Raw genomic sequence first — 21,054 nt, forward strand, 5'->3', positions numbered from 1 at the left:
GTGTCAGAATTTCCCGTTGAACGTGCAGTACGGGTCTAGGCCAACTCGTCACAAGTCCCCTCGTCGTAGGCCAACTCGTCGCAGGTAAACTGGTCAGGAATGCCAACTCGTCTCAGGGCATTTTGTACGACGAATTCTCGTGTCGCCGCAATATTCGTCACACGGGAAACTCGCATTAGAAGCTTGTTTTTGAACGTTAAAGCGGTGTTACCGCCTGCTATACATCGCCCATTTAAAAAATTACTCCCGCCTCCCCTCGCGGGAACCCCTGTGTAGATGCGACGCATAGGGGGTTCCGTTGTTGTTTCCGTTAGGTTGATTATCCCATCGCGTGAAACGTGCCGTGAACCCCCCGCCGCGGCTATGACGCAACACAATCCAACACAATCCACTTTAATCCAATCCAATCGAAATCCAATCCAATCCAAATCCAATCCAAGCCAAGCCAAGCCAAGCCAAGCCAATCCAATCGAATCCAATCCAATGACCCTTGAGAGAGAGTGTTCGCTATCGGAGAGGAGAGGGGGTGAGCGGCGGAGAGCGCAGCTCGCGCGGCGAGGAGAATGGGGGAGGGGTGTGGACGGAAAACAACAACGCCGTATGGAGGGACAAGGTGAGTGAATGAGATGCAGTCGCATCTAAAAGATGGCGCCCAGCCTGGCTGACCTCACTTGCCCATTAAAGATGTTTCTCTCTCTCTCTCTCAAGAATCACAATAAAGTATTTTCCCAGTCCATCGCTAACGATATCAATTAACGTTTGGGTTGTTTCTTTTATTATATTCTTTTGGAATGTCAGTCGTCTGCTCGCAATCAGACTGGGGATTCTTTCTTACTTCTGGTTTACCCCGGTTCTATTTTTATTCTGTAGAATTGTGCTTACGCTTGTGATGTGACATTGTAAAATTTCTCGCTACAGGCGAATAGGCACTCTCTTCGTTTTCTGTGTTTTTTAAACTTATATTACTTTTTTATCCATATTTCTGTAAAATCGATACCATTATAGTCGCTAAGGCTCAAGTCAAGGCAATCAAGCATACATTCATTCCTTGCCCCCTTTCCCTCCCCTCCAAAAAAGGCATTTTACTCTCACTTTAGACACCCACAAACAAGGCATAGTGCCAAGATAACATAAATAAAATGGCAGCATCTCCACTCCGTAGATTATGGCGTGGGTATGGAGTACGGGGATTCAAAATGACATCCAGGTTTCGCCCCGAAGGACATCCGATTTGTGCCCCGACCGTCATTCGATTTGAGCCGTAAGTTGCACCTTGGTTATTCCCTAAATGAAACTGCAACTCCCGGCTCAAATCGAATTTCGCTGGATTTTCGCTTGATCATTGTGTGCGCACGGATGGACGCGGACGGACATTGGGAGGTCCTAAGGTACTCCGCACCATTACAGGCGAGGGAGTAAGCCGTTTGACTCTCGGGTACTAACTCACGGTCGTGGCCCAGTGGGCAAGACGGTTGACGCTAACTCTGTCTGGTCTAGCGGACACAGGCTCAAACCCAGCCGGTGCCTCTGTTATTTTTTGCAATTGTAAATGCTATGAGCACGGATGCGGACGGACATTGTGCGGTCCTCAGGTAGTCCGTACCTAAAAAATACATCATTTCTAGGTCAGATAAACCAGCCCCTGCTCATTCAGTAAAACCCTTCATTGGTCGACTTATAAAAATTAGATACAGAAGCTGTTTTGGCACGTTAAGGGCCTTCTGGAACTAGTAGGCTGGGCTCTTCTTTCAACCAAGAAGAGTGTTGTTTCCATACCCGTCGACAGGTGCAGGAAAAGCCGTGTACTTTCGGACTTGTGTACAGAATCTGGCAATGCGTTGCACGCGCTTATAAAAAAAAAAAAAACGTTACAACCTCCCGCCTACTCGATGGTGTCATCAATTTGGGGCATCGAGAATAATAAAAATATGAATTTGTCGTTCCTTTTTTTCATACTGTGTGGGAAAACAGAAGTAGCTATTTTTTCATAGCTATTATAAAACTGACATTGGAAACAATAAACACATAAGCTGCTAACACCTGGGCTTTGATATCAGTATTCCACTCTGGACTTTAACCTCCCATCGGAGAACTGTATGTTTGTATCAATGTCCAGAAAGGGCACAGGCCTTCGCCTAGTGATCGCGTTTTTGGACTCTAGCCTCTTTTTTTCTGACGGGCACGGATGCACCACTATCTCCAAGTGGTCTCACACCATTGCCTCTAAATGTTCGGCTTTGAAAGTAAAATTTACTTACTGATGTAAACAGCGCGAGTTTCTGCTGTGGGCTGAGCTTTTTGTTCCCGGTGGGCTAGGGCACAACAATCCATTGAGGTTGTTAGTTTAGGGGTCGCTTGGTTGAGGTCTTTACCTCCTGAGTACTAATATCTGTGTGTACCAAAGGTCACTTGAAGAGTTCCAGACGACTTTGACGCTCGCCAAGTTTCATGCTCATATGTCGCGGACTTTAAGATTTAGGAGATTGGTTTGTTGGGAAAAACTTAAAACCAGCTTGTACACGCTTCGATTGTCTCTCATTTATCCGTATCTTCGCGTCTTCCCTCTTTCTTTTCAGTGGGCATGTTAATATTATCTAATCAGAAGCAGCAAGCCCACCATTACGGATGGCTGAGCTATTGAACCAAAAGATATGCCAGAAACAACTGTAATGGTTGCCTACGATATGCTTATCATCGCTTGTGAAAAATCATGACGTCACTTACAGAACACGAATAGGCTACATTTTGTCGGCCCTGTCTCTTCTCTTCGCGCGCCCTTTCTTGCGTATCTCTGACCACGGCCTCCGCGATCGGCTGCCGGCGGCGCGCCGTTGCTCAACGGCGCGCCGCCGGCAGCCGATCGCGGAGGCCGTGCTCTGACGTTCGGTGGCTGCGGACGCCGTTTCTTCGCGAGGAGCTTCTCTTGTCGGACTGCTGGTCAAGTTCGGTGTTCCACCTCATCTTACACGGCTGCGGCGGCTGCTTTTCCGATGAAGGCGAAAAGCAGAAACGCCAATGTGTACGAGATTTCCGTGCACGTTAAAGATCCCCAAATGTCAAAATTATTCTGGAGCCCTCCGCTACGGCGCGCCTCATCGCCTAAGTTGCGTTGGCGCGTTAAAATCCTACAATCAAATCAGAATCGTGTTACATGGCGAGTGGCTTATATATGGTGTTTTACACCATTTGCGTAGAATTAATAACGACAGCGCAACTAAGCTTTGAGTGATTGCTTGCGTGCTTGTGTGTGATTGTGAGGAAGTGCATACGGATGAATCCCCATGCATGTGCAAAACGGCCTCGGTTCCTTAGTTCCAGCATGCGTTGCCTGTCTCTTTGAGAAGGGTGCGTTTGTGAAGGAGTTGATACTGCTGCTCCATTGTGCACCCGTAGCATGGGTTTATCTCTTCACATTGTGGGAAATCCAGATAAGCCAGGACGCTGAGATATAACGGAGGTGGCTATAGAAGGCCCACATTACGATCTTTCACTCGTTTTCTCTCACAAGCACTATAACAACGAAATTTACCTGGGAGGAGCTTCATGCCACTAGATGACAACTGAGGTTACTCTCTTGCTTACAATGAAGATCTACGCTGACTCTCTCTACAAAAAACTTCTACACTTGCCCTTTGAGGCATCCATTACTGGGCTTCTTGTGTAGCATTGGGCTTCTTGTATCGCCAGTGCGCGCTTGGAATCACTGAGAAAAAGGCTGCTGTCCTGGCTATTTACCTAATGGTTATTTATCTAATTTACTCAAGAAAGGTGTATTAATGGGGGCGTCAGCGGCGAACGTGTCGTTTGTTTCGAATGCATTCGAACGTTTACTAAGCCCAGAGTTAACTGTTGTGGGTATGGCCCGTACACTCTCTTGTGGACACTGTGATGCAGAATGATGTATTGAAGTATGCGACTTCACTGCAGTAGTTATGTACCACAAAAACGCACACGGAGAGTAGCATGCAGGCGTCAACGTTATATTTGTAGTCACTGAAGCGTAGCTCTATTGAATGTATCGGAAATAATAACGAGGATGCAGATCTGAGAAATTTCTTGTTTTATTTTCTCATCGGCCCTGCGTTCCGAAGACGAAACCGCCAACACTGAGCGCATAAAATTTGTTCGATGTCCTAGATGCTGGAAGTGATTCTAGTCACTCAGGGTAGAAAAATTTCTGGAAAGAGAAAAGAGTGGTCGAGGGTTATAATGCACCATTTGAAGCATCCTAGGAAATATGATCTTGCCCTCTATAATAATGTAGGGTATGTAAATTGCTTGGGTCCCTATTTTCGGGACTGGTAGCCAACATTACGGCATGCTAAATATCGACTGCAACGTTTACTCGCACCCAGCGAGGCTTCAAGGAATGAATAATTATAGGAAGCCGGACATGACTTTCACCCAAAAAAGCTCGGCAGAAGTAGAAAACGACGTTGCTTCCTCAATTACGTAATCATGGTAACAGAGAGTACCAGCTGCTTTAACAAAAAGTGCTTGTTAGTTTCGGCGCGGTAAGCAAAAAAAAAAAAAAAAAAACTGGCAAGCAAGAGAGTTAAGTGCATTATTTTTAACAAAAACTTTAAAGACGGAAAGCGATTGGCTTACTATCGGAACCCTGACGCCAACATTATTTACAATTTCCTTTTTCACTGTTATGATACCACATCTCGCAATATATATAATGGTGTACTTACACTTCTTCTTGCGGAGGAGGGTGGTGTAGTCGAAGGGAGAGCCAAGACCGTAGCCGTAGTTCAGGCCGTAGGAGCCCAGACCGTAGCCGTAACCGTAGTGGCCAGCACCATAGCCGTAGTGACCAACACCGTAGCCGTAGACTGGGGCGGCGTGGCCGAAACCGTAGGAACCGACGACTGGGGCAGCATGGGCGACGGTGGCCACAGCTGGGGCGTGGTGGACGGCAGCGTAGCTGGCGACTGGGGCAGCAGCGTAGGTGGCGACGGGGGCGGCGTGGTAGGCGGCGACTGGAGCAGCGTGAGCGACGGTGGTCACGGCTGGAGCAGCGTGGTAGGTGGACACAGTCCTAGCGACAGCTGGGGCGTAGCTGTAGCCGAGACCGAGACCGGAGTATCCGACACCGTGGCCCAGGCCGTAGCGAGAAAGACCGTAGCCAGCATAGCCGAGTCCGGAGTACCCAAGGCCACCATAGCCAAGGCCACCATAGCCAAGGCCACCATAGCCAAAGCCACCATAGCCAAGGCCGTAGCCGAGGCCGTAACCACCGAAGCCGGTGTAGCCAGCGAAGGCGCTGGTGGCCAGAGCCAAGACAATGCAGGCGCGGATCTGTAAAAGAAGATGGGGAAGAATGAGCTAGAATATTTTGTACATGACAATAAAATTGGTTTGGGAGATCATTGCCTAAAATGCGGGTTTTTGTGAATGTCGGTTTTTACACTGTTTCAGGGTTGGCGAGACACGGATGGGAAATCAGCCGGAAGAAAATAGCTGCTTTCCACCCAAGTAAATTGTTGAGCGTTATGTAGCCTTTTTCGGCGTTCTGTTGACCGCACCTTGCCAGTACTTTCAATTTTATTAGATTTGCCTTTCTATAGGCGTTCCATTGCTGAAATATGTCACGTTCTCTTGAAAGAACACTCTGACACGTGAACGCTGTGTTGTTTCGAAACATTCTATATTAAATGCATAAGAAACTCTGCTTTCGTAGATTACTCTCAGGGTATATTTTTAGTGTAGAAGGCAAACCTGATATAAGACCCGGATGTTTTGGTTTTGTTCTAATATTGCGTGCTATAAATACCCTAATTACGTGAGCATCTTGTGTATTAAAAAAGCAAGCCTTGCCGAACTTCCAAAAAGTACTGGCACCAAAATGTTAACTAACCTGCTAATGACACCTGGGTATTCATAGACAGAATAACCGAGACATTGTTTAGGATTATACAGCCATATTGAAAAACAGTGTTTTCCGTCCGGGAAATTAGCCGCTCGTGTCCTTGCGAGACTAAGTACAATGCACCGATACTACCACTTCAATCAAGGTATCTCCCCGTTGGACAGTAGTGGCCGAGTCGTTTGCGACTATTTGACAAATTCTACTTACCATGGTGCCGGTGGTCTGCTGACGGTCCAACTGCTGGTTCGGCATTTCTTTGGCCCCTTTTTATACAGGCTTGACCTAGGCTTGTATTCTATGAGAGTGACAAGTAAGAGGCGAAAAATGGGCGTGCACTACCTACGTGCGGGAACATCGCTAGGAATTTTACGAGCGCTAGCGGTAGCGCTTAGGTCCCCTGCTTGAATAATAAGCAGCTGCAAAGCCGCTGAAAGCAGTGCTAGTCGCCACACGTCACGGAGCAGAGTTCTCACCCGACCTTGACGCCATATTGTGCCGACGGGAAGGCCGTGATTTCTGCTGGTGTTCCTCTATCCTGACGAGAATAGAATTTGTTATACGGCAGCTTTACAAAAGGGTGAAAGTTGAAAACAAATATGCCTCAGCGCTTATAAAACCAGGCAGAAGGTCGAATAAACAATAATTGCGCAGTTAATTTTGCTGGGTTGACCGCTACGTGGTGGACCTCCGTAGTCTAGCAGCTCGAAATGCCTCCTTTTATTGAAGTGTTGTTGTCTTTGTATAATGCGAGGTTCGGCCAGTGCTCTATTAATCCGAAGCTAAGATTTTTACCGGTAACATAAATGCTCTCATCGGCACGTTGTTTTCGACAGGTGAAACAGGACTTCTTCCATTTTACCTTTCTCTTTGTTTTTCCCAATAAAAAGTTTTATTTCAACACTAGGGAGACAATATGATCGTTTTAAATGTAAACGTTTACAACATTTTGCTCAGCCCGTTAGGAGAAGAATGTGGCTGAAAGTGAATGCCTGACTCGTTCGATAACCACCTGGTCACTGCAAATATACATTATCGGAACACTAAAGAGCTAGTCAATGTAGGAAGTCCGAAAGAAGGTAGCCACTGGATGTGCACTGACCTTGCTGTCGGATGCTGCCTAATTCCTGCAAATCTCAGCGCTGCCGATGGACAGATACGTTCCATATCACAACAATTAGTCCAATACTCTGAAACTTCATAAATTTTAAATAAGCGTCATATAGCTTATTTTGTAATATTAGAGAAGCCCGGCGTTTCGTTTTATCGGCTACAGATTCTCGACGCCAGATGCTATATAAGTATTTCTTAGTCTTATCATTATTGGCCAGATTTTATCACTTGGTAGTTGTAATTTCTAGTGACTTTCCTCTCATCAATGTTTTGGCTTAAATCCAAGAATTTTCAAAATAACAATTGACTTATTTTAACAAACGATTATGAATACCAAATCTTACACAAAATTTCACGATTTTGTTTTGCACCTAAAATTACAGCTTTACAGCTTTAGAGCGGTGTTCCCGGTGCAGAAAACATGCAATACTGTGTTTGTTCGACACCATTCATACCACAGATGCTTGTTTCTGCATCGACAAACCTTATAGGCACCCAAGCCCTTGTACTTACCTTCCCGTGAAACTGTAACTGCCTACGAATACCAAAATTGTTGTGACCGCAAGAACTCGAGCTAGGTTAAGACCGGTTCTCCGCACTCCAAACAAGGCGGCGGACGTTGAAGATCAAGATGAAATAAAATAGATGACGTGGAGCACTATTATAATGGGTTTTCAACCGTGTTACCAAGTCCGTAGTAATAGCGGAACGAGAGTAACCCACCTGACTAAACGAACGTCTTGTGGCGTACCGCCTGGGAGAGTTCCGGCTATCTGTTGCAGAAAATGCTCACCAAATAAAGCTTTGGTCTAAAAGTTGAGATTAGGAATAAATAAAGCTGGCGTTTACGACAGCCGCTGTTTGTTGCCGTACGTTCTGTTCATGGTTATGCCATATACATCGCCAACAACCTGCCGTGTATGGCGTCAGCACCTACTTTCCTGCAATCTTTAGTAAAGTAAAAAAAAGGTGCGCATATTAGTGCAGATCCTTGCGCCATTAAACTCTCGCTTAGTCAGGGTCCAAGGCCACTGCTTGTCGTGGTACAACCACTCCTGTAATGTGGCTCGTGATTCACAGGGCAAACGTGGTACTGGCGATTGTTAGGTTATAAGAGTTTTGGGCTGTTGGACTTGGTAACGTGGTACCGCCCCACTTTTTCGAATTATCATGGCGTACCGAAACCCCGAGACAAAAACGAAGGTAATTACCGCGTGCAATGCCTCTTCGCAGCGCCAAAGCTGACTAGACAACAGATTACCGTGACCGCGCTAAGCACTAATGATTCGATGGTTCTTGTTGTGGTTTGAGCGAAAGAAAAAGTAATGAAAATGGGTTGGGGATAATTTTGAGCTAGGCAGGCGGCACACCTTTACACAACCCATTGCGGGGAAATAGAAGTAGAGGGGGAGTGAAAGAATGGAGCAGATTGTTAAAGAGAAAAAGAAAACATAAAAGATGGGTCTCAGTCGGTCCGGGCAGGTCAGTCAAAAAGGGCGGACCTTTCGTATTGATGTATGTCATTTTTTCGTAATGTGTTTTATGAATTTGATTGTGATTGTTCCGCCGCTCGTATTTTTAATTTTTTTGTGAACCAGCTGGCAACTCTCGTACCTAGCGGCTAGCTAATACGTCTACGGTGGCCACCCAATGCGTATGGGAGCGTAGCCTTCGAAAAAGTAGCCAAGATCACTCATGCCTGCATAACAGTGAATTCTCTTATCTGCACTAGTCTTACACCTGCATGTTTCTTTTTCTACGGTGTCAGTACGGACCTAGTGTGAAGGTAGAGTTGATGACCTGCCAAATGTACCTACAGCAATGGAGTGTTCGTTAGAGGGTAAAGGGAGTGACAGTGAGTGAGTGAGTAAGTGAGTGAGTGAGTGAGTGAGTGAGTGAGTGAGTGAGTGAGTGAGTGAGTGAGTGAGTGAGTGAGAGGGAGCGAGAGAGAGCGAGAGACTTCATTGGCGCTCAGACTAAAGCCTATCGGTAATGTTCTGTATATGAAGCATGGAGGAAAGGAAATTGTGAAAGAAGCTATGATCATTCGCTCCACGGGGCTGTAAATTCCACCCCAAAAGGTTATGTTTTTTTTCTGTATTTTGCGTACGCAACGCAACTTTTTCGCTGCAGGAAGCGTCTGCTGTCGTCTGCTATGTGTGCGCCAGTCAAACTTTGGAGATCGGCCTCGCCGGTCTGTGAAGTGAGGCCTCACTGGGTCAGCTTTGCTGCCATTACTGTGCGACGCTGTTGCGGTGGGCCTCTGATGACCGTCAAAAATGTCCTGCTCCCATCAAAGTCCTCGCAAAAAATGGAAGGAGTAAGAGGCATTCCTAAGCTTTTATCTACACCGGGGTAAGGGGGTTATACTTCTCAGGATTATGGGGGGCTTCTTCGTACCATAGTGGCGCTTGCAGACGACTTGACCGTTACAAGCACATTGCCGTAAACCTTCATGTTGGTGCCCCCAATTATTGCGAATTTTGTGATTCGGAAAACAAGAATTTCTTTAGCGCCCAAGAAGAATGCAAAAGTTTTGCATAAACATTACGCTTCCATCGGTTATTATGCTTTGGTTAGTTGTTGCAGAGGATGCAACTGATAACCGCACATAATAAAAGGGATTTTCAAGAAACCCAGTCTATAGTTCTTATATACAGGGATCCAAGCTATCATGCATCAAGATTTAAAAAAATAGCAAAGGCGAAACTCAAAGAAAACCTTGTGTATAATGTTTACAGTACTGTGAAGAAGCGGACAGTAATTTTTTGTTAATAATTCCTAACTAATTAATTGTAATTAATTATCTAACTCGAGAAGTACTGTCTTAATCACTTAAGTGTCAATGAGGTACTTGTAGGCACCCACGAGGGGCATCTAACTGCTGTATTTTTAGCGACGAACTAATTGCGTGCTGTTTTATTCTGAGTGATAAAGAAACCCCGCGAAATGTAAAAACTACCACGTGATGGCGCTTCCGCGTGCATTGTAAATCAGTCACCCCAATTAAGCTGATTCAAAACAACTGCTTCGCGTGTTACCCGCCCGAAGAGACAGCGCATCACCTTGATAATGGCATGCATGGAAAGAGCCCCAACACCAAGATTCGTGGGGTGCATGTGCAGATAAGGCACAAACTCGGTCACGATTTCTTCTTTCTTTCTTCGGTTTATTTCATTCTGGCTAACTCAGAGGCAGCCTGTTTGAGGGCGTTGCTTTGCGATGCGCGCGGAGGCACCGTCACGTGGTATTTTTCATATTTCGTGGGTTTTCTTTATCAGTCAGAATAAATGTGCACGCAATTAGTTTGTCGCTTAAAATACCGCAGTTAGATGCCCCTCGTGGGTACCTACAAGTGCCTCTTTGACACTTTAGTGGTTAGGACAGTACTTCTCGAGATACATAATGACTTACAATTGATTAATTAATTCTCATCTACGAAACATAACTGTCCGCTTCTCCAGAGTACTGCAAACATTATGCACTAGGTTTTCTTCGAGCTACGCCATTACTATATCTTTAAATCTTGGTGCATGATAGCTGGGACACCCTGTATGCTGTACACACATAATTGGTCTTATAACTACGACAATTCTCCTCGGCTCTGCGCAGGGACGCGCTTACCCCCTTTCCGTTTTTAACACTTTAAATTAGGCCTACTGGGAGAGTAAGTTCTTCGGCAGCTTTATTTTTTATCCACAGCACTTTACTGTTAGCTGGAACAAAATTACGCAGACGTTTTCAGCCGAAAGGAAAGTAGCAGTGTTGTTGCTAAGAGATGCTTGGTGTGGTAAGTATGGTTTATGGATAAAGAATAATAGAAAACTGGCCATGAACTCACACAGCCCTCTCTAGGGTCTGGGATAGTACTTTTCCCAGGGAGTCATGCTTGGTTTCGAGCACCTAGATGCATTCGCATTCTTTCAGTTTTGCTCATGTAGACAGTTCACTCAAGGGCAAAAAAAAAGCCTTGAACAAAACATCCCGGGCCATCTACCTTAACGTGAAACCTGGAGAGGGGCGAAGCATGCAGTGCATAAGTGTATTCAAAGATAGTAGTAGGCTCCTGTGCCCTAGAGCCTGGACCCCAGGACTAGGGGCACCCACCACGTCTCAATACCCATGAACATAATGAAGTTATTTCTCTCTCCCTCTCTCAAAGATTGTAAGTCTCTCTTTTGCCGCAAGGGGGCGCGATGATTGGGCGCCGGAGAAGCGCTGGTGGGAGGAGGAATCGCGTGCTTGCTGATGCAGTGGCGCCCCTTCTTGCGTTGAACCGGGTTTGAGCAATTAAATGAGAGACAGAGTGACCGTAAGTCTCCCCGGCGTTACGGCACAAGAAGGTCGAATAAAAGGCAAGCATAAAACACTCATCACACTATCACTCCGAGAAAGATGGTACCATTGAATACCCTTTAAAACCGTGACCTGTGACTGGTATTTCACTTGACCTCAATCCTGAAGGACCACCGCTTCGTTTAGACTCCTAAGACGGAGTGCACATAAAACATGAGTGGTTGCGATACAGAGAATGTTGCGATTCCTACGTAGAATGTTGCGATACAAAGAATGTTGCGACAACCCAGACAAATAAACAAAAAAAATATTTATTTTGCAAAAAAAGAGCGTTGAAGTTGAGAGCAATTTTCAATATTCAATTAGACCAATCCATGGAACCGGCCTTGAATATCCTAAATAAATGCAGTGTTCTAACCTTATACGACATACGTTTATTCACGGCCTATAGAAAAGCTTCCTGTTCCCACCAGCAAAACAGTTTTGTTCAATTAGCAAACCTCACCAAGCGAAATCTACCTTATCCTACACGTCCACCCGACAAATGGATTATAACATGCCCTAGAAGAAATTACGGCTCACAGATGTTGTCTTTCGTAGTACCCTCATTGCTAAACCGGTTGAGTAAATATAACGTGGGTAGCATGTATTCGAATCTACAAGATATAATTATTTTGCTGAGAAGTTGACTACACACTCACTAACAATTTTTTTCCGTTGTGCAGTAACGAGGCCCGCTTTTTTGTTTTGTTGATTTTTTTGTCTCGTTTACTTGTTGTCTGAAGTGCTCATCACCTTGTTTTTGCTTAGTACCCGACGGGGCCAAGGGCTAGTCAAGCTGTCTAGTACAGCTTTTTTTCTTGGCCCCGCCACTTTATACGAAAATATCTGTATATATATATATATATATATGTACATCAGTGGAAATAAAGAATTCATTCATTTATTCATTCCTTCATAGTTGGCGCTTTACGGGAAGGAATGTACAAGAAAGTGCCTGCATGTGAGATTTCAAGGTATACGAGGAAACGCCTGTTGTTGACGGAACTTAAACCCCATACCGTACGGTGGACGTTCCAAACCGATATATAATGTCTGAGGAAAAATCGGCAGTTACGATGCCCCGCACGCAGACGCCGGAAGAGGAAGCGCCTTGTGAAAACGTTGCGGCTGTTAGAATGCCGAAAAGGAAGAGGATGACGATCTGCGAAGAAGCTACTTGGGCTTTCTCTCTTCCTTTCTGCAACGCCTATCACTGCTTCCATGGAAATGCAATTTAAATATACTTAGTACTAAACGCCATTATCCCTCGTGAGAATAGCTTTGCTGATGCATACGCAAAATTTTAAACTTTGAGGCAAGACAGTTTTAGAGAGAGAGAATGCACATCCTTATATTGGGTTCAATTGGGCATGATGGTGAGCCCACCGGCCTCGTGGGGGGCGTCCGATAGTCCGGGATGCCCTGATCGTTGCTGGCTTCTCGGGGTCTCTCTATCAGAATGCGCTGGGTCGAGAGGTCCGAGCTGGACAGCCCGTCCACCCAGTGTTCGTACTTGGGACATGGATTGGGTGTGAGGGATGGGGATTAACTGTTTTACCAATTGCTCAATAAGGCAAACGCAGAATTTCTAACGTTTTTTTTGAAGCGCGGCAATGCCAAGAAGAAAGGAAAGACAAATAATGACTAGTAAGTCAAAAATCAGCCAGGAATATTGAGAAACCGAAACACGTATACGGGGAGGGGAAACGGAGAAAACAAGATGGCAGGCTTGTATGATATCAAGAAATAAGGTTGCACTGATAATAATGGAAGCGCACAAAGTTTTAGGGAATTGGAGAGTTCGTCTTGTTTAGGAACTCATTTGCCCTTCGTCAGCGTGACAATGTGACGCAAAGCAGGACCGCACAATTGTGTGAGTGAAACTTTTGCGGCGAGCCTCTTGTGTACGTTGTTCCACGAGTGGTTTCTGAATGTGCTAGAACACTTGCAGTTAATGGACCGTTGCCATGCGGTTCAAGGTTTAATTTTCATCGCTAGGCTGCTCTCGAATAAATCGCAGCGGGTGGGCTTCAGAAAGACACCCCATAAAAATTTACGATTCCTTCCTAAAGAAAGTTCAGAGAAGCGAGACCGCTTTCTAGCATCACGAATACGACAAAAGTGCGCCGAAATTGTCGCTAAAAGTGCGCCAAACCTTCTCTGAAAGTGTGTCAGATCGGTCGTCAAACCTGCAAATACCGAAATCGCAAACGAAGAACGCATCCATGGGACGATTTTTTGCGCACAATGTACACGCATCTACAAGCGATGTAAATATATACCGGTACGGGGTTTATGAGAAAAAAGTATATTGTCACGAAGCCGAAGATGAGGCAGTCGTCTTGAAAGAAAAGCACGTTTATTAGAGTGAACTAGTTCTCCCCTAACTACTCAAAAAGTACAGAGACGGCGAAGCAGCAGTCAACAATTTGACTTACGTCGGCGAGCGTCGGAAAGTGGAATGGAAGCCCGCGGCGTCTGCTCTGCAGGCTTTTTATCATTTGGCGCGACTGTTTCTCGAACCGTCGATTCACATCAAGAACAAAGATTATTCTAGGCAGTTCACGTTAGTTCGGAACGCTCTCCCTATCAGAAGAGGTAGCACATGCGGCATAGAAAGAAAGAAAGAATGGAACACGCGCTTCCGTTGGCACACACATGACACAGACCGGCGCAGCCGGGGGGCGGTAAAAGCAAAAATAAACAAACCCAATGCTTGGTTGGCGGCAATATTGTTGTACTGTTTTGACACTATGGAAGACTGGTTTCACGAATGCCCCGTGTGTCCAGATATCTTATAAGAGCTTTTCGGTCGAACAACCGGTCAATGCGGCAATGCATCAGCTTGTTTACACGGTGCCATTGGTCCCACTACGGAAGCGTTCGTTTAAAAAATCAATTATTATTGATTGATTGATTGATTGTGGGGTTTAGCGCGCCGACGCAACGCAGGCGATGAGGCGCGCCATAGTGGAGGGCTCCGGATTAATTTCTACCACCTGGGGATGTTTAACGTGCGCCGCAATCTCGTACACACGGGTGTTTTTGCTTTTCGCCTCCATCAGTAAAGCAGCCGCCCCGGCCGGGAATCGGACCTGCGACCTCGTGCTCAGCAGCGCAACGCCTTAGCCACTGAGCCACCGCGGCGTGCAAAAAAAAAGAATTATTATGATCAAATGTGCAAATTTGGTGAATGACAAGGCTGTGCAGCATCAGAAAAAAGCAAAAAAGATTATTCGCTTGGGGCAACAGCGCAAGGCATGCATGTGCTCTGTCGTCCCAACACAAATTCTTTTTTTTTACTGTAGCCAGATGCCGGGATTAGTCATTCGCCAAATTCGAATAATTGGTCGAGCTGAGTGGTCGTCACGGGGCGTTGTGGTGAAGATCACCCGTGATGATTTCTTAGAGTGTGTCCTTAACTACTTCAGCAAGAAGTCTAAACATTCATATTTACAACATGCCTTTCGCCACCCTATATCAATGTATAATAAATGTGATAGGTAGAAAAAGGCAAACAAAGCAACAGAGAAGTAGCTACACTCGCTTCACGTCCTACTAGCAAATTTGCATGTTTTATGCATGTTCGCCATGGAACTTGGACAAGCGGTATCTGCCGGCCTCTTTAGAGCAGCAGGCTCTGGCTGATTTCATTATGAGAGCGCTTTTACTTCAAGTGGACCAAAAAAAGTATCTTGCCTCTTTTTGTCTTTTTACCTCTATGTATTCTTTCCATTCGTTAAAATTACCAACTTGTTCCTTGTTTCTGTCAGCAGCTAGAGCAATGCACACAATTTTCACATTTAATCGCTGTCTATATTTGTCGAATTGTACACTCAATTCTCGTCGGCATTGTCAGGACTCAATGCAGATGACGACCTTCAGGTGTACACGTAAGGGTTTCATGGTCATATTGCATCGCCTTTCCGTGATGCGCCGCGACTAGCACTGCTTTCTCCGGCGTTTTGCTCCTGTTTGGCATTCAAGCAGTGCACACACCACCAGTCGCACCGATCGTAAAATTCGTACTCATGCTCCCGCACGTACGTACACGCCCATTCCTTCTTTTGTGATCGCTCCCTCGCATACCGTGCGAACGTAGATCTGGCATGATCAATTTTTGCGACTATATAAAAAGCGGCCGGAACTGCAGCGGAATCAGCAGTTGTACATCAACAACACTGAGAGAATGGTGAGTTCAGCTTCTCAGATTCTCCGAAATTAAGGTTGCAATGTGCCGCAGCGTGAAGACACCATGTTTAAAGGGCCGATATCGACATTTAATCCCAAAATGATTGTAACGGTATGAGCGGTATCAGCTATATATAGCTAAAAAATATTTTTCTGCAATGATCTTTGCCAAAGTTGGTCGGAATTTTCGTAGGCATTTGTTTACGTAAAAAGCTCACGCGATCATACATGACGACAGTGTAGTGAGTGTACGCAGAGATTTAGTTGCGATTGCTTCCACTGGGACGTTTCGTACCTTAGCTGTAAGTTAAACTGCATGGTCCACCGACGTAACTCTGCTACACAGCTTGACATACGATTAATTATACATCGCTCAAACTTGGTTATTTGCAAGGTTACGAGCAAGTAGATAACAAGGCTGACAAGGCTATTAAGCCTAATATACCCAAAGACGCGTGTTCCCCAATGCATCAACCCAGGCATTCCCGGACGCTAGGCGTAGCGTTAGCGATTCAGTTGGAAGGATGTTAACGGTATGCGCTGCTTATCGTACAGTTAGGTTGGCCTTGCTCAATACGTCGTTACTCTTAACGTTAGGACTATTTAGCGGTAGTCATAACGAAGTCCATATAAAACATACCCGAAGATCTGTATTGGCAAACGCTTCCTCCCGGATTATTAAGTGCAGCGCACTTTAGGCGCTCGCCTTGTCGTCCTAGCTCGCTCGCTCGAACGAAGTATATAGAGCACCAAGGCGGCGCCCCGGGGTAACGCTGTTCGCGGCGTACCCCAGAGGATTCGAAAGCCAAGCAGTTTATATAGGCATAAGCGTTCGAAACGCATGAAACGCTGGCGCTTGTTATACATCTTCCCGTTGTTTAGCGCATAGAAAACTAGCTATATTTGAGGAAAACTATACGTAACTAACCGGCAGCGCCCACGTTCCTTTAGTTAAGGACGCCCGGTATGATGGTTTTTAGGATTGTAAAAGCAAAATGTGGCAGTGCAACGTCAGCGCGTGCGGGGAGAAAAGCACAAAGAGAACAGAACTCCCGCTGGAGCAGTTTCAGGCAGGGGGCGCGCGAGCTCTGGGAAGGCGGGAAATTAGAATTGCATTTGGTGGTAACAGTGAGCGGAGAACGGCCCTAAAGCCCATTATGGGGAATCACGTCTCTGCACTTCCGACAGCTTTCACATTGAGTGGAACGGCTTTAATTTTTCATTTCGGCCCGTCCCAACATTCACGCAGCGGCAAACGTCCGCTCAGTACCACACAACGCTTTCCCGCATAGCCTAACGGTTACCCGGATTTTTTTTATTCCACGGTTAATTTATAATAATCACATACCAATAATAATGTTATACAAAGCATCAATACTTCTGTTCTCTTCATGAACAATTCGCGTTCTAAGTTCAGATGCTCTGGCGCGAAATAACTTCGTTTAGTACGCCGATATTTTCCAGCGTCTGGAGTTTTGCCCATAGCCGAAGAGAAGCGTACTGAGCACGAGGTCGTGGGTTCGATTCCCGGCCACGGCAGCCACTTTTCTGATTGAGACGATAAGCAAAAACGCCCGTGTGTACGAGATTTCGGCGCACGTTAAAGATACCCAGGTGGTCAAAATAATCCGGAACCCTCCCCTACGGCGCGCCTCATCGTCTGCGGTGCGTCGGCGTGTTAAACTCTACAATCACACAATCACAAGAGAAGCATACTCGTCTGCACCCTCTATTGTAGGCGTTAATGCAAAGGGAAGCCTGATGTTTTATCGTCGTATCTTGCACCGCACTCCCCAACAAATATATGTCACGGCACAGTATAAGCGATATAAATTATACCACATCTTCTGTTATTTCTTTTCAATAAATGATAAAGATTCTTGAGCAGAAACGGTTCTGTTTACAATGAGGTGTAATTTGGAATACGAATGTTTTGTAAAGAGAAAATTCAGTTGTATACAAGATGCCAGCAAGTGCTTTGTGAAGTGTACCACACAATTTACGATAACATTGCTTAATTTCCTCTGTCACAAAACAGAGTTGTAGTAGTTGTCCTATTTCATAAGCAAGGCACGCTGCCCTTAAAAGCATTGCAAGGAACCTAAGCACTAATGCATACGAGGCACCCAGAAAACGCTTGCCATTTAATGTTCTCTTGAATGTTGAAAACTCGCAATTTGTTCCCATCTATCAAATATAAGAAACTCAGTGTTCCGCAATAACTCCATACAACTCAATACAATAACTCCAAATACAACTCATGATTCTAAGCAACTCAATCTTCCCCATTTATTTCCCCAGATCCGCGCCTTCATTGTCCTGGCTCTGGCCACCAGCGCCTTCGCTGGCTACACCGGCTTCGGTGGTTACGGCCTCGGCTACGGTCTTGGCTATGGTGGCTTTGGCTATGGTGGCCTTGGCTACTCCCGCCTCGGCTATGCTGGCTACGGTCTTTCTCGCTATGGCCTGGGCCACGGTGTCGGCTACTCCGGTCTCGGACTCGGCTACAGCTACGCCCCAGCTGTTTCTAGGACTGTGTCTACCTACCACGCTGCTCCAGCCGTGACCACCGTCGCTCACGCTGCTCCAGTCGCCGCTTACCACACCGCCCCCGTCGCCACCTACGCTGCTGCCCCAGTCGCCAGGTACGCTGCCGTCCACCACGCCCCAGCTGTGGCCACCGTCGCCCACGCTACCCCAGTCGTCGGTTCCTACGGTTTCGCCCACGCCGCCCCAGTCGCCAGCTACGCTGCCGTACACCACGCCCCAGCTGTGGCCACCGTCGCCCACGCTACCCCAGTCGTCGGTTCCTACGGTTTCGGCCACGCCGCCCCAGTCTACGGCTACGGTGTTGGCCACTACGGCTATGGTGCTGGCCACTACGGTTTTGGCTACGGCCTCGGCTCCTACGGCCTGAACTATGGCTACGGTCTTGGCTCTCCCTTCGACTACACCACCCTCCTCCGCAAGAAGAAGTGTAAGTACATCCCCGATGTTGCATACTCTGGTATCTGCTAATGGTAGAAGAATAATTTGACTGTCTTATGTAAGGAAGTGAATATTGTGCACTACTAGAATGCACTACAGGGAATATTGAGTCAGAACTGGGGTTAAAGTATTATGTTTAAAGTACTTCTTTTTTGGAGTAATTTTTCGAAGAGAATTAGACATTATAATATGTTTGGTCTTAAACCATGAGCCTTCTTGTTCATCAGGATGCTCTATTATAAAGAGGAATGGCGCCAGGTATTTCAAATTATTTTTTTGGAATTATTCGTTCTGAACAAATCGGTCGCACTCCGATTGATGTCGGGTTTTGTTTTGACCATACACCTCATTTTGAGAGGTTCAGCTCTAATAAGCCCGGAGTATCTGTGGCGTAACGTAACTCCTCATCTTTTTTTTCTTTCCAGAAATTTCTCACCGGAACGTGATTACAGCCGCTTACACAACCTAGGACATGAAACAAATTTTAGACCCAAGTTGTCTCTACTTTGGTCCCTCAAGCCGAATGTGGAGGCAAAAATAAAATCTGAGGCTCCTAACGTGTCTTCGTTTGTCGATTGGTTGAATGCTATGAATTTTCCTTGCACATGGAAACAGTGTCGCGGGCATTTATGCTGAGATGCGTGTGCTTCTGGAACCGTGTCTCAATTCCTGCGCTCCGAACAACAATGCACGAAGGCGGTGCTATCAAAAGTGTGCAAAAAGGCCTCACATATCGTCGTGATAGGAACAGCAAGAAGGCGCACCAATTTGGCGCTTGTTGATTGCGCTTTGTCGTTGGTACGCACGTCTACATAATCCCCATAAAATTAAGTATTGTTGGAGGCATGCTTTTTTGGCCACCGACTTTGGCCCTCAGCTGTACTTTTTTTCTTAACCACCCAAACTTGGGGCATGACTCACCACAAGCAGTGTTGAACAAGTTTGTTAACCTTGTCGCACGGAGACATCCTAGTGTACAGTTACCACAGTGGGCTACCTACTTGCGCAAACTTGTTTTCAGCTCAGTGAAATGACTACGCTTCGTGGCTCTAATGTCCCGTGCTTATTTGCAAGAGCATCGCATCGGATTAAAAATGGGCTATCCGGCCATCATCCGATCATCTAAAAACTGAAAAAAGATGTTGTGCTTTTCAGCCCGACATATAATTCTAAGGTAGCCGTGCTTGCTCGGTATTAGCTTGAAATGTTTGAACTCTTGCTGCAGGCACATCGAACGCGACGAGGTCGGCTGAATTGTTCGCAGCGGAAATAGGCTGCTGCTCACCTATACCAAGGAAAATGACGCCTTAGTCCTTAGTGAGACCACTTAATGCTTTCATTAGAAGAGCCATTTTTCCCATTTGTTGCGTTTTGAATTCTTAAAGAAAATTAAAATGGCACGACGCGGCCACTACAAGAGCGCATCTCCTCAAATGCGAACCGAAGTACAAGCATTTCAAGCAAATACCGAGCAAGCACGGCTAGCTTAGAAATATAGTACGGGCTGTTAAGCAGAACAGCATTTTTCAGTTTCTCCGTGCGAACGGCAGGACGCGGCCACTACAAGAGCGCATCTCCTCAAATCCGAGTCGAAGCCCTCTGGTTGCAGTAAGATTCAATGAGAACGGAAACACCATCTTCGCCGTGGGGATCTGGCGACATGTGTACGCTTTAGAAGCCGAAGAAGTGGCTGTCGCCTCCGCCATAGACCAGGCGCCCACAATATCCGCAGTCATCTACGTTCTCTAACTTCCCGGTAGTGTGAAGAAACTTTTTTTTGCGGGATCATCTCAAAGAAAGACGAGGTGATTGTTCTCGTGTGCCATCCTGGAATCCCCTCACAAGTACCTAGTTCCACCTGATTTCGACCGCGGCCCACTCTGGCAATAGAGGAATGAGCGAGCTCATCCGTTTTTTTGCTAACCAGAATCAGTTTAAGATAGTTGATACATTATCAGACGGGTGACGTGTGCTATTCATGTCGGGTGGTACGTTGAGCATGAGGGCGTTAGAAATACGGCAGGAGTAAAAAGGTATTGTCACATGTGTAACAGGACGCAAAACCCTGTACTGTCTACAATAGTGTGCACGTTTTAAGGCCTAGCATCCTTTGCCGATTACCTCCCACAGGGAGGACTATGTAACGCACTGCATTTCCACAAAAATGCAGGTTTTGCGGAAATAACAACGTTAATAGTTATAATAGCGTAAATGGAGATAATTTGAGGACTGAGTTCTGAAAACCACGAAATAAAAAATAGTGAAAGTACCATTTTCACGAAATTGATGGGCCTAATAAAAAGTATGCATCTTATACATCTCCCCAAAACCTGAAGAGTAAACAAAAATGCCAGCAGACGAACGTTCGAAATATGTATACACAATAGCGTAAACCGCCAACTTTGCTGTACGCCTTGGATTTTCGAAAAAAAAAACATAATTAGCGAAGTAAAGGCTCTTCATCGCTACAACGACATCAGTTTATTTCATTCGAGAAAAAAAAACAGGTGGATACTTAAGTAGTGGCGGTACCAGGGGGGGGGGGGGGGTTG

At 46.0% G+C, this 21,054-nt stretch overlaps 2 protein-coding genes across 2 annotated transcripts in view; one reads left to right on the forward strand and one right to left on the reverse strand.

Moving 5' to 3' along the window:
• The window catches only part of LOC144146547 (uncharacterized), a 30,967-nt gene extending 24,810 nt beyond the window's left edge, over nucleotides 1–6,157 (reverse strand). The window contains exons 1-2 of the mRNA XM_077678490.1: nucleotides 6,083–6,157; nucleotides 4,698–5,304 (exon numbers count right to left, since the gene is read on the reverse strand). Of these exons, the coding sequence (XP_077534616.1) occupies nucleotides 4,698–5,304; nucleotides 6,083–6,127 (652 nt within the window). The 5' untranslated portion in view covers nucleotides 6,128–6,157. The remainder of the gene's footprint in view (nucleotides 1–4,697; nucleotides 5,305–6,082) is intronic.
• Nucleotides 6,158–15,468: 9,311 nt separating this feature from the next.
• LOC144147040 (uncharacterized) lies at nucleotides 15,469–19,059 on the forward strand. Its single transcript, XM_077679067.1, has 3 exons — nucleotides 15,469–15,515; nucleotides 17,816–18,491; nucleotides 18,928–19,059. Coding segments are annotated over exons 1-3 (681 nt in total). The 5' UTR covers nucleotides 15,469–15,512; the 3' UTR covers nucleotides 18,930–19,059.
• Nucleotides 19,060–21,054: the final 1,995 nt, after the last annotated feature.

Source organism: Haemaphysalis longicornis, unplaced genomic scaffold (assembly GCF_048455015.1).
Source record: "Haemaphysalis longicornis isolate Haplotype H1 unplaced genomic scaffold, Haemaphysalis longicornis Haplotype H1 scaffold_7, whole genome shotgun sequence".
Lineage (NCBI taxonomy): Eukaryota > Metazoa > Arthropoda > Arachnida > Ixodida > Ixodidae > Haemaphysalis > Haemaphysalis longicornis.